This window comes from Toxoplasma gondii, chromosome VI, assembly GCF_000006565.2.
Source record: "Toxoplasma gondii ME49 chromosome VI, whole genome shotgun sequence".
Lineage (NCBI taxonomy): Eukaryota > Apicomplexa > Conoidasida > Eucoccidiorida > Sarcocystidae > Toxoplasma > Toxoplasma gondii.
The window spans coordinates 2,118,283-2,130,765 of record NC_031473.1 but is presented as its reverse complement, the minus strand read 5'-3'; the positions used below and the strand labels follow the sequence as shown (position 1 = coordinate 2,130,765).

The following is a 12,483-nucleotide window of genomic DNA, read 5'->3' as shown; positions in this document are numbered from 1 at the left end:
TGGGATACCTTTGATATGGTTTTGATTGGGGGGAAATCCTTGGATCATATAAGCGGGCACAGAGAAAAATGCAGGCGTTTGCCAGCTTCAGTGTAGCTTGAAGTGTGCACGGGAACACAAGTAAAACCAAAGCACTCCTAGGTATCTACGGTGTCAATGAAGCTATCAGTCCTTCTCCTGATCCAGAATTAGTGAAAGAACCGATGCCTTCGTCTTCAGGGTATATGTGTCCTTTACAAGTGTGATAAGGAAGTACTGAATGTGTTGAAAGATGTCGTTTACACGGGTGCAGAGCGGTATGAACAACGCTGAATCGTTCGCGCTTTCCAGCGAATAATAGACTAAACACAATAATCCGTGTCGGTGCGTGTCAGTCCATCCCGCCACCTGCTCTCAAGCTCCAAGTTTACCTGAAGAAGGCTGAAGGCACTGCACAGTGTCGCGAGAGCTTCAAGTGCTTTTCGTGCAACGCGTCCTTCCATCATGCTTCGCGAATTGTCGCCCGCAACGACGATCCGGTAGTTGCGTTTGGTCTTCTTCCGGCGTCGTAGCCAAATCTTGTCTTGCTGGTATTCACTGGCAATGAATGCGAGAACCCTTCGCATATGCAGCTTTTTCCCTGAGCACAGAAAAACACGAAGACGGACTGGAGCTTGACCCTTCACTTGCGGCCCTTTTCCACGTGCCTGATACGAACTGTGAAGACACGCCGCCGCCGTTTGACACCCACTGAAGGTTGGAGAGAGTCCGCGCTGGCGTTTCGGGTGCGAACAGCGGTTCCATCAAATCCCTTCGCGCTCCCGATCAAGCGGCACTAGCACCACCGCGAACAACGTATCTCTTTCCCGCTGGGGTGTTTCGGGCTCTCTGAGTCAGCCGAAATAGAGGCACAAATTGGCAGTTCAAGAGGAAGAGGGAATCGTTCCGACGAAGACGGATTTATTCTTGTGGTCATGGCTTGTGTTCGAAACCTGTCATGGCACCTTGAAATTGCAAAGAATACGCATCAACCACTTTCCGGCACCTTCCATCAGGATTTATTCCGATGCGACGAGAAGCAAAGACATTTAGACACCATTTCACCTTTTCTGTCATAAATGCATGCAACATTCTGTGTACGTCCCGAAGGTGCAACTAAGCGAAATGTCATGCATGCTCACCTGAACGATACCCTCCTTCCCAGCCTCCCGCATGTGTCGGTTCGAGAGCCAGTCTGAGGGCCTCGCAGAGAGCGGCTGCTGCTGGGGCAGTGGCTGTCTTGTGGAGTTGCCAGAGCTCTGCACGCACAGCAGAAAAAAGGGATTGAACAGAGGAGTGCATCACGCCTTAGAAACCGTTGGCTTCCACGAGCGTTTCCAGCACTCTTGCAACGTCGAGACACAGCGTGAAACGCACCGCGGCAAATATGGACCTCTAGTAGTGCTTCCCATCCATTTCAGCGAGTGACATGCGACGCAGCTTCTGTACGACAGACCATAAATATCAACACAGCGATGTAATGCACTATTGTCGCCAGTGTCTCCTCTCCCTGCAACTCACATCTGTTCCATGTCATAGAAAGCTTCCAGTATTATAAACGTAAAGAAAACAAAAACTACAGTTATCCACCGCTTACCCTGTGCCTCTTCATCGGTTAGTTTCTTCCGGATATCCTTCAGTTCCTTTTCATCTGCATCACCGCTTTCCTCGTCCATAATTTCTTCCTCTTCCTGTTCGTCTCCAGCAGCATCCCCCTCGACCTGCTCGTGGCTTTCTTGAACTGGCTGCGACTGAGCCACCGGAGGTTCGCCATCCCCGTCGCTCCTCGGCCTAAGCTCCTCAAGAATCGGTTGAGAGGATAGATCGTCCTGGCGCTCCTCTTGTCTGTTGTCTTTAACTGAATCATCTTTATGTTCCCTTTTAGGTCCGTCTTCGTTCTCGGGATGCTCTGAACCCGGTGGGACGGTGCCAGGTGCCTTCCGCGTAGCCGAGGGCTCGGTGTCGCCTGGTGCTGCCGGTTCTGAAACAGCAGAAAGGCAGGTGCAGTGTCAGTGCGAGATGGCAAAGAGCAAGCACAAGTGCTACAGTTGATAAACACTCCTTCCATGTATCCGCAGAAAATCAAAACTAGATCGAATGCCCAGCAACTCATAAAAAGACTCTTCACCGAGGCGTTCCTGCCCGCCAACGCCTCGCCCTTGTGTCGACGTAGGGGGAGATACCAGGCGACGTCTCCAGCGGATGACACAGCCATTAAATACAAGTCAGGAGCCGGGCATGTCAAAGTGATGCAGTTGGTTTCATGCACCCTGTGAGACCAAATGTACGTCTTTTGAGATCTTTCGGTTTTCTGCATGTATTCACATACACTGCGGCCTCTGACACTACAAGGAGGAAACCCAAAACAAGAACAACATGCCGTTGTGCGATGTAGAAGCTCTTGTTCCGTCACGCGAAGTATGTTTTTATACGTACTTTGTGTCAAGGAGTCGTCCCCAACACCTTCATCAGCCTGGTCCTCCCCGACGTCTCCATTCTGTTGCTCCCTGAGGACAAACAGAAGAACAGTGGCAAGGAGCGTTATGCCATCGCCGCACCACAGCAGGCAAAGCACCACTAGGTGCCCGACAAATGAACTCAAATGCAGAAGGCGACTCTCGATTCCAAAGGCTCTCCTCGGCGGCCCTACCTGCGGCTTTGCTTCGAGACGCTCTCCTGCAAGTTGGTACTTTCGGCCAAGCCCTCCATGTCGCCTTCGTCATCCTTTTCACAGAGTGCACCCTTCTCAGCTCGTATTGGTTCCTGCGCGTCGTCCTCACGACCCGCCTTCATGGCATCTTCGTTATCACCCTCTTCTAAGCCGGGATCCTCGCCTGTGGTGTCTTGTTGCTCGGCGAGTCTCACTCGCTCAAGCCACCTATGGATTGCCTTGCTGCCGCCTTCTAACGGATTTGCTGGCAACGACGGATGCTCGAGAGACGGCGACTGCGATGTGTCGGCCTTCTTGGAAGTGCTCGCTGTCTGCAAAGTGTCTGTGTCCTTCTCGGCTCCAGCAGCGGAAGTCGAGGCTGCATCCGCGCACTGGGACGCCGGCACCTCGGAAGCCTTAGACTGGTGCACAGCGCTGTGGTGCAGAAATCACAGCACAGTTGACAAGAAACGACGGCCGTATCAGCCGTGCAACAGCCTCTCTCTTTGACGTCTCGACGCGTGTCTCGAACCATCGTGGCATGAAGCGAATAAAGCCCGGCACCAAAAGTGACAGTGTCTGTGGACTCCCAAGTAGGCACCAGGTATATCGAGTTGCACACACATACACAGCAGCTTCTGCTCGTAAGCTCAGAGTGAGTTCGAAAATCAAAAGCCTTGTCAGCAGGTGACTGTCAGAGCAACGTCTCACCTATCCTGCCCCTCGACTCCGAATGCTGCCTCCTGCGTCGGTCGCGGTGTGGGTTTTGACTGCTCGGCTTCTCTTTCAGGCTCCTCATCAGTCTGGAGACCCTCAGGTGCCAGGTGACCTGCATAAAGCAAATGGTACCGTGCACATTTACCTTTATCAAATGTGGAGACTCCAAGAACCGCTCAAAACCAGAGATCTGTAATATTCTGGGCGCAACGACTCCGCGTCTGACACAGCTCCACTATAACCATTCTTCCCCTCAGCATTTTGAAAGACACATGCCGGAACGTGAATGAACGTAATCATAACGCTCTGATGCATATTATTCACCCCGGAGGTGGAAAATAAAAACAATAGATGTATATTACTTAGGTACGCATATTCACTTCTATATTCACATTGGTATATGGGCAGACTCGTGGGCCCTTTCCTTTTATGTCCGATGCAGTAGAAGGTGCGCCGTTCAGCTATCCCAAAGCATGCAGACGTCCCCGTTGTGCATAGGACTAGCTGCATGCAAAAAGGCTTCCGGAGATGATGTCCACGGCGCCCAATCTTCCACAAGCTCCACTATTCGCAAAACCTGTACTAAATCTGAATTCCAACCGGCCACGTTTACACGGATGTATCACTGAAAATAGCAAAGCGTGCCACGCATAAATGTTTGTACGCCGATGTCACGCCATATTAGCTGCTGAACGCAACTCGACTCAACACTCGTACAATTCACGCCGGAATCGCAGTCTCATCCCTGTTCATGCCAACTTCGCTCCCCTGCCGCTGTCACAGAGATACCGGAATCCGGGAGAACGGATTACTGCCACAGTCGCTCCTGGCCTCAGCAACAGGAAAAGACAGGTCCTGCTGTCCTTCCTCCCTCTCGAGTGCGAGCATCCGTCATAAGTATGTTCCCATCTCCTCAGAGAAGACATATCTTCTTCCGAGAACACAGAAACACTCAGCGGCCTCTTGTGTTCCTCCTCGGCAGGCGACTTGAATCACGTTCTCACTCACGGCGCATGCATGGTGATAACAGCGTGGACTTGCATTTGGATCTCCCGTTAGATCACAAGCGGAGAGATTCTTTCACAGGTATCTGTCACACGAACTCTGCGAGCAATCGTGTCGTAATGACTCGTCATCTGATTCAACTGCGAGCGGCGCGTTTCCACAGACGCGTTTTCCGTACCAACCGTCAATTTCACACTTACCCTGGTGATGGGGATCTTGCTTATCCGCGCGTTCTTCCTCTCCTGCATCTGATACATGCTCTTCTGTCTCTTCGTTTCCTGCATCGCCTGATTCGGCCTCCGGCTCGTCATGGCTCGGCTGTTCTTGGTCGTTTTTGCTCGTCTGCGCCTGAGACTCTCCACCCTCGGCATCGTCAGCATCTTCGCAGTCCTCAGGCTCGGCTCCTTCACCACCGGACTCCTCTCCCTCGTCGCAAATCAGGTCCGCATCGACATCTAGGTCTTCCGTCTGATCAGCGTCGCCTTGGGCCTCTCCCCCGCGGTGGTTCTTTTCCGTTTGTTGTTCCGATGTGTCGTCGTCGCCGCTCTCTGCGTCGTCTGCCTTCTCGTCCAGACCATCTTCCTCAATGACCTTCTCTTCACCTGTACCCTGCTCTTCGGATTTCTGAGGGTGCTCGGCCTCGTTAACTCCCTCCTGGTCACTAGCCTCCTCATCCTCCTTGTCATCCTTGCCGCTTTCGATCTTGACCTTGAAATCTTGCTTCTCCTCTTCTCCTTCCTCTGTTTGGTCTGCGCCGCTCGAAGGTGCCTCCTGAGGAAGCAAGCAAGCAATGCATACGTGGAGAATAACGCCCGGGTCCGTGATTGAACCAAACACTGTCGAAGCTGGGCAAACAAAAGAGCCCTGGATGCACCGTCCAGCTGCGTTAAAACTCTACATTCAGGCACATGTCATCATAACATAACTGAGAGAATGGCGTTAGGAACGGTTCAGCTACTCTCAACGTACAAAAAAAATATATGTCCCCCCTTTGACGCGCAAGCAAACGCGTAGTACGGAAGAGTCAACGCACCTGCTCGTCTGCTCCCTCGTCCAGCGGATCGTCTTTCTTGCCATCTTCCTTATTCTCGGGACCTTTCTTTTGCAGTCCATCTGGTGTCGCGTCTGCCGCTTGAAGTTCAGTTTCTCCCTGATTTTCCCCGCCTTCTGCCTCAATTTGTTCACTCTTTTTCTTCTTGCGCTCGTTGCTTGTTGACTCATCGTCATTATCATCCTCGTCACTGCCTTTCCCTTCCCACCGCTTGTTCTCGAGCTGGCCTCCTTCATCTAAATCCACGCTTCCTTCCTTCATTTCAGCATCTTCCTGCTCCTCTTCGCCCTTCTGCTTGCCATCGCGTTTGTCATCTTCGCGAGGTTTCGCAGTCGCCGCTCCGTCAAAGTCGAAAGAGACTTCCATGGCGTCATCCTGCGAAAAAACCAGAGCAACCCAAAAGGCGAATCGTCCATGCTGCGTGCACATAGCGTGACAAAGACGAGCCGCATCTTCCAGAAACAACCCCTCTTTCCATCAGCACGTAACATGTCCTAAAAGCGAGGCATCAGCAATCATGATGAAGAACAAAAGGAACCGAGCGCGTTTGTTGTCATGTGCGAACTTGCCTTGTCTTGTTTGTCGCCTTGCTCATTGGAGTCAGGCTGTTCGTCACCCTGGCCCCTCTCGCCGTCGAACTGCCACTCGTCTTCCAGTTGATCGGTCACATCCTTCTCGCCTGTGCCGTTGCCGAGGCCTGTGCCCGCAACCCATTCGTCCCCCTGTCCATTTGTCGCGTTTTCTGCCTCGCCCTTGACCTCAGCATTTCCTAAGCCGTGCTCCATGAGAAGCTGTATTTGTTGCGCCGCAGCGAGGCCGATGCGGCTCGTCCCCTCCAAGCAATCAAAGGCGACCAGGACGACAGCGATTCCCCTCAAGACAGCTTGGCGCGCCATTTTCATGGCTGCCACGCGGTCTTTGTCTGCACCGCCTCCCGACGCTGTGCAGAGGGCTCCGAGCGACGATACGGGGGGCAGATCGAGCGAGAAAGCCTGTAGAGCGGAAGCGAGTTCTTCGAAAGGAAAGGCTTCCTCTAAAGAAGGCACGGGGAAACGCTCAAGGACAGGATGAGTCTGGGACGATGCATCACCGGATTCCGACGAGTCCGCCGAGGCACCGGCCGACACCGACGCGCTTCCAAACAGGGATGTGTCCACAGTGGCACAGTCTCTGGAATTCGCAGCTCCCAGAACTCCCTCGAGGCGCTCCATCAGAGCACTGCATGCATCGAGCTCGTAGGGAACGCAGGCCTCTGCGTGGGTGTCGTACGCGAGGAGCGGAGCTTCAATCCAGGCTCGTTGTTGTTTGAGACAATCAACCAGGCTGCTCAAAGCGACAGATGGCAGTTCAGCCGCGAGAGCGGTGTTGGCTGCGTCATGAAGGAGGCGCTGCTCCGTGGCAACGCAACGTTGGCGCAACTCTCGCAACACAGACACGCGGACACGCACAGCTCCGTGCAAGCTCTCAGACGGCTCCAGAGAGGCTGCGTAGCAGGACCGAAGCGAGTCATTGCCAGTACTTCTCCCAGCCATGTATCGAGCTATCCTCCATTCAGGTGACTGCAAGAGGAGTTGCTGTGTGTGCCTTACTGAGTCCGCACAATCCTGGAGAAGAGCATGCGCCTCCTGAATTCGGCGGTGCTCCGCCTCCCACTCTACCCTCTCTGTCGGTCCATCAACTGTCGCGATGGCATTCTCATCCACCGCTTCCCACTGTTGTCGTCCGTGATGATCGTTCGAGGCTATGGATCCTTTGTTCTTCCTCCTCAGAGCATGCGCTTGAGTCGCTTGTTCCGTCGCCCCGCCTCCTGTCTCTCCTCGATTCTCGCTGTCCCCTGTTCTGGAAGTCGGAGCACAGTCCCAGTAGCGCCCCGCCTCCTCGGGAGAAAAAAGAATCAGTCTGCACTGTTCTAGCGCCTCTCTGGTGCGTTCCACTGCTTCGAGAAGGCGTTCGAAGGCCTCTACGGTGAGGGCCACTGACGGGCCTGTACAGCTGACCTCGAGGCAGTCGATCGCCCGCTGCAGATCCGCTGTGGCTGTCCAGCAACGGCGCCGCTGTTGCGTTTGTTGAAGCAGCAGTGAGGCCAACAGACCTAGGAGAAGCGACCGGTCCTGCACCACATCCCGGTGAGGACTCGACTGCAGGAGTTGCCAGAAGAGCTGTAACTGCGGATACCAGTGCCTGGAAGCCGACTTCCAGATCGGGACCAGGAGACTAGGAAGCAAAGTCACAGAAAAGTTTCGATGCTCCTGCGCACTGCCTCCGCCGAGTGAGGAAGGCGGACTGGCATCACTCGGCGGCTTGGATGAGGTGAGACGAGAGCCAGCACGAGAGGTCGGATCTAGAGCTTCTAGGAAGCAGCCGCTCGTTAGCGGATGTGGAAACGCTGATGGAAGCCCTGTCTCGTCGGAGAGAGCGAGTACGACAAGCGACGAACTTGCCGCCGTTCTCAACACAGGCACCTTCAACGTAGACTGTAGAGACTGTTTGAACGTCAAGTACATTCGCTGCAGTTGCTGTCGACTAATGGATGGCTCCCCGGCGCGTGCAGCTCCTTCTTCACTCTGATTCATGGATGGATCTGCACCTGCATCAGCAGCTTTAACGCTGTCTCGAGCTCGAGAAAAGTCGGATGACATAGCTGAAAACTCGCCCGCGAGATCCGTCATCGTCGTATCTAGCGGCATCGCGCCGCCGAACAGATGACCGATGAAAGGGTCCAATGAAAGCGATGGGCACTTGAAAGATTGTGACGTGGGAACGGCCGGATCGGGACCGCTCTGTGTGAACGCATCGGTCTGGAATGTGTCAGAGAACAGCGGCGCGGCGCGAACCACGTCCGCGAGTGCAGCCCCGAGACGAGAAGAAAGTTCTGCAGGCGACTCCACCTCATCGGTGTAGCTTCGAGGAGTGAGTACAGTCTGCAGCGGTTGATTCAAAACCGCCGTCACAATTCGGTTGAGAACGTTTGCAGCGGCAGGCGTCGCCAACACTGTTGGACCCGCCGCCAGAACAATCGTTTCCTCAAACTTTTTGATCGCCTTTCGAAGTTCGTAGTGCGTCCGGTGAATCGACCTGCCAAAGAAACGACACGACAACGCCTCTCTACGTGGTCGAACCACTTGTCACATACGACGCCAGCCTAATCAGCCCTTGCCTTGTAGTCGGCTACGGTTTTCTCTCACGATCGAGCATGCAATCCTATGTGGACTTGGAACGAAATCCGTCTATCTACGCGCAGTCATTGAGACAGAAATATGCTGGAAACTGCAAACCCATGTCTGTTTTAGGTTCCAGAAAAAGAGCCTTCTAATCAAAAGAGAGAGACTGGGCATAGGGCACCGGTATATACGATGCTTGCAGTTCACAAGCTTCTGTCATCATCCACTAGGCCGAGATCGCCCGCGAAACTGGGAATGATCGAAGTAAAGCACAGTAAGCATCTTGCCAAATAAACATCCCCTCTTGGTTCACAACGTGCTGAACTATTACATCTTCACATGCTTACTCCTTCATAGCCACGCGGTTGTTGATATCCCAGCGCGTGAGCTTGACTAGTTCGTGGACTCTTCGATCCATTTCTTTTCGCGCTCGTCGGAGTTCCCCCTCCACTGCAGCTGTCCACCCTGACGCTACAGTGAACCGTGCAAGATGCTGCAGAAGCGCCCCGGAAGTCATCTCCTTAGACTTGTCGGTTTCACATTCTGTTACGGTTCTGCCAGCTTCACTCCTCTCTGAGTAGCCGTGGGAATGCGATCGAACGTCATTGCTGCCTAGCTCTCCTTCAGATGCAGACATTCGTCCAGGGCGATGTTTCCGGAGATCGCTGTTTGGTAGTAAGCACAGTTCCCTGCGCATGGCCCCGCAAACCTCGAGCATTTTCACGCGAGTCTCCCATTGGCCGAGCGATGAAGAACGAAGAAACTGGAGAAGAAGTTCAAGGAGTGCGCCTGCACCCGCATTTTGTTGAAGAATTTGTGCTGCAAGGGTTGCTGGGGATCCACCCTGTGGATCCTCCGCATGAGCGTCGTCCCTGGCTTCCGACTCGCTTGGCGTCGGTCCTGAAGCACCGGGTGTTGTTTCCGCACACCATAAAAACGGCATCCACTGAATTGCCACGTGGCTTTCCTTCTGTTCCCGGAACTCGCGCAAAAAACGCCACTCCTGCAGTTGGCGCCGACGCAGCAGCACCACTTGTCTCTGTACTGCTGCCACAGCTGCCTCCCATCTTCGGAACAGCAATCGCGACACCAAGAGTTTCGAGGGAACTTCGGCTCTCCCAGACGCCGCGGCCTGCTGCGAGTCACTTTGATCTCTTGCACCCGCAGACGCATCGAGTGATCCGTCGCTCCTCGCCTCTTTTGCTGGTCCCTCTCTCACTTCTGTTTCAGTCTCCGGAATGCCTTGCAGCTTCCAATCCGCACATTTTTGCTCAATCAGCATGGCTATGTGGTAAGGATCAATTGACTGTCTCCAGGTCTCCGCTCGATCCAGGAGGCCCTCGAGCATGCTTACAGCTACAGCAGGAGGCGTTCGCAGAAGTGAGAGGTTCGCGATCTTTTCAACCAGTGCCAGGACAGATTCAAGAGCAGGGTGTTCTTCGACGGCATGGAGGAAAACCCGCGCAATAGAGTCCAGCCTCTCTATAGCTGGCCACAGAGCACGAAGGAGACTGGGATTCCCAGACGCGTAGAATGAGCATGCCGCCGACGCTTCGCCTAGAAGGCCTTTCTTCGCGCCCCATGAACAGCCACCCGAAATAAGCTGTGAAAAACGCACTTTTCGCGCCCGTTCGCGTTCCCGTTGGCGCCGCTCCAGCGCCAGCTGTCTCTCGGCAGCTTCCGGGGTGAGGGTTGCCTCAGATCCTTGACTGCTGTCGCCTTCTGCATCCCCTTTGGGAGCCGCTGCCTGCTGCGCCGAATCCTTGTTCTCTTGCATTTTTTGTTCCTCCGCGGCGAGGTCCTTGTCAAACTCACCATGTTCCTCCAAAAGGTCGTCATGAAGAAGTTCCTGCAGTTTCCGTTCTTCGCGCTCGAGCTCACACGGAGAAGATGGTAGAAGCAGCGAGGCGACCTGGAGAATGAGGGCGAGCAGGGACGGCCCAGATTCCACGTCCAGTTCCGCAGGAATGTGGACACCTTGCAAGGGTTCCCCGGTTTGTGAATTTAGCGTAAAAAGAACTGGGGAAGGTGTGTTCGGTGCACACGTGGTCGGACGTTGACTAAGCATCGAGAAACACAGAGCTCCGATCATTGCTGTCCGCCCTGAATGCAGTCTTTGGTCGTGATTTGCACCGTCACTTCCCTTGAGTGTGTCGTGTCCACCGCCTAATCCTGAGCGGCCCGAGCCCTCCTCGGCCACAAGGCTAATCCGCTCTCCCTCGACTTCCATCAGGTGCTGCCATAGCTCAGCGGCTCTAGCGTCAAAACGCTTGCTGTTGTCCTCCTGCTCAGCTCCCTGATCTTCATCGCTCGTCTCCAGAGCCTCTCTCGTGTCGCACCATTGCATGTACTGCGTCCCGCCTTCGCTCTCTGCCTCCTTCACTTCTTCGCTAGAGCCCTCATTTAGTGCGTCTGTGAGTTCGTCATGCTCCCCTGACGGGAAAAGCTCTTCGACTTCCTCTAGAATCGCACGTTGTCGCGCAGCTTTTAGCAGTGCCCGCCTTCCAGCAATGGTCGCGGGAGTCCCGCCGGGCACCGCGGATCGGTCCTCGACAAGGTCAGCTAATTTAGAGAGCACCTCTGCCCTCGTTGTGCCTGGGTTTCCCTCTTGTGCCCGATGCCGCAGAGATATCTGGTGATCTGCAATCTGTCTTAGCGCCTTCAGGAGACAGCGCCGCTGCGCTGCTGTAGAGCCGTCTCGATGTCGTGTGCCCACGTAGGTATACACACGGGATACGCCGGAGATGTGCCGATTGCGCACAGCTCTGTCTCTACTTCCCAGGTCAGCACACACCAGTTCGCCGATAGACTGATCCAAGGCTCCATTATATGCGGCTGCTCTCTCTTGGTGCACCAGCCACAATGCCTGCTGCAGCACACGAACACCTGAAGACTCCTGCGTCCCCTGTAGCCCGCCATTGAGGCCATCAGAATTAGAAGCGGTGGTTACACCAGAAACAACATCATGGACGCTAGGACCATAAATCGCATCTGATCCGCACTGAACCAGAATTGGAAACGGTGTGTCGGAACGGACATTTGCCACCTGTAAGGATGGTTCGCTAAAGTCAATCGTTGCGCAGCATCGATGCGTCATCGCCACAGGCTTAACGCCGAGCGCCGACGGAGTCACAGCGCCGCTCCATTGTTCCCTAGACGTATTCCCCGCAGTCAGCTTAGAAACAGTTCGCTTCTCGCCAGCCTCATCCTCGTCACGGTCACAAGGGGTCCCTTCAGTGTGTGCGGTGGAGACAGGACAAGGCGTCAATCGCTTAAGAGGAGACGATCCCGTGACACGCAGCAAAACAGTCGTTAAGGCAACCTCCTGAAGACCGTGAAGGAAGAAGAAGAGGGAAAACGCAAGTCGAGCAGTGAGGTGCTGAACCGGATGCTTGGACCGTAGAGACGCGATGAAAGACAGGCAAGTTGAACTGAGCCCCCCAACGGCAGACATGAAAGAACGAAGACCGTCAACCGAGGGAAGCTGCATTGGGGAGCGTGTGCTCGACGCGGACAGGGTCGATCCGCTAGGCCCATCCGGAACCAAAAAGGGTTCTAGGAAATTGAAAGGCATCGTCGCGAGCCTGAAAACAGTCACACGACCGTAAACAATCCCCACAGTATGTGTGTGAAGCCAGTTCAGTCAGCAGCGAACGACTCGTGGTGCCTGGAGTCAAAGAGCGATCCCTCTCGGCGTCTACCGGCAATCTCTTTGAACCACAGCTTCGTCTTTCCGAGTCATTTGAGTGACATTCCAGGCGGTACTCGAGGACGTGTTTGACGATGCTCTCCCGACGCACAGGGCCTGGGCCTTTCAATATGTGCACGTCAAGTTGCCGCAAAAAACAAGAGAGGCAAAGCAACAGAGAAAGCAAGTGACT

At 54.3% G+C, this 12,483-nt stretch overlaps 1 protein-coding gene across 1 annotated transcript in view; it reads right to left on the bottom strand.

Annotated features, from left to right (window-relative positions):
• TGME49_242625 (ATPase family associated with various cellular activities (AAA) subfamily protein) overlaps positions 1 to 12,483 on the bottom strand; it is a gene marked incomplete at both ends in the record, with an annotated part of 34,555 nt that overhangs the window by 656 nt on the left and 21,416 nt on the right. The window contains 10 exons of the mRNA XM_018780649.1: positions 411 to 619; positions 1,161 to 1,277; positions 1,616 to 1,999; positions 2,455 to 2,525; positions 2,669 to 3,103; positions 3,380 to 3,497; positions 4,591 to 5,161; positions 5,424 to 5,816; positions 6,011 to 8,516; positions 8,950 to 12,186. Of these exons, the coding sequence (XP_018637486.1) occupies positions 411 to 619; positions 1,161 to 1,277; positions 1,616 to 1,999; positions 2,455 to 2,525; positions 2,669 to 3,103; positions 3,380 to 3,497; positions 4,591 to 5,161; positions 5,424 to 5,816; positions 6,011 to 8,516; positions 8,950 to 12,186 (8,041 nt within the window). The remainder of the gene's footprint in view (positions 1 to 410; positions 620 to 1,160; positions 1,278 to 1,615; positions 2,000 to 2,454; positions 2,526 to 2,668; positions 3,104 to 3,379; positions 3,498 to 4,590; positions 5,162 to 5,423; positions 5,817 to 6,010; positions 8,517 to 8,949; positions 12,187 to 12,483) is intronic.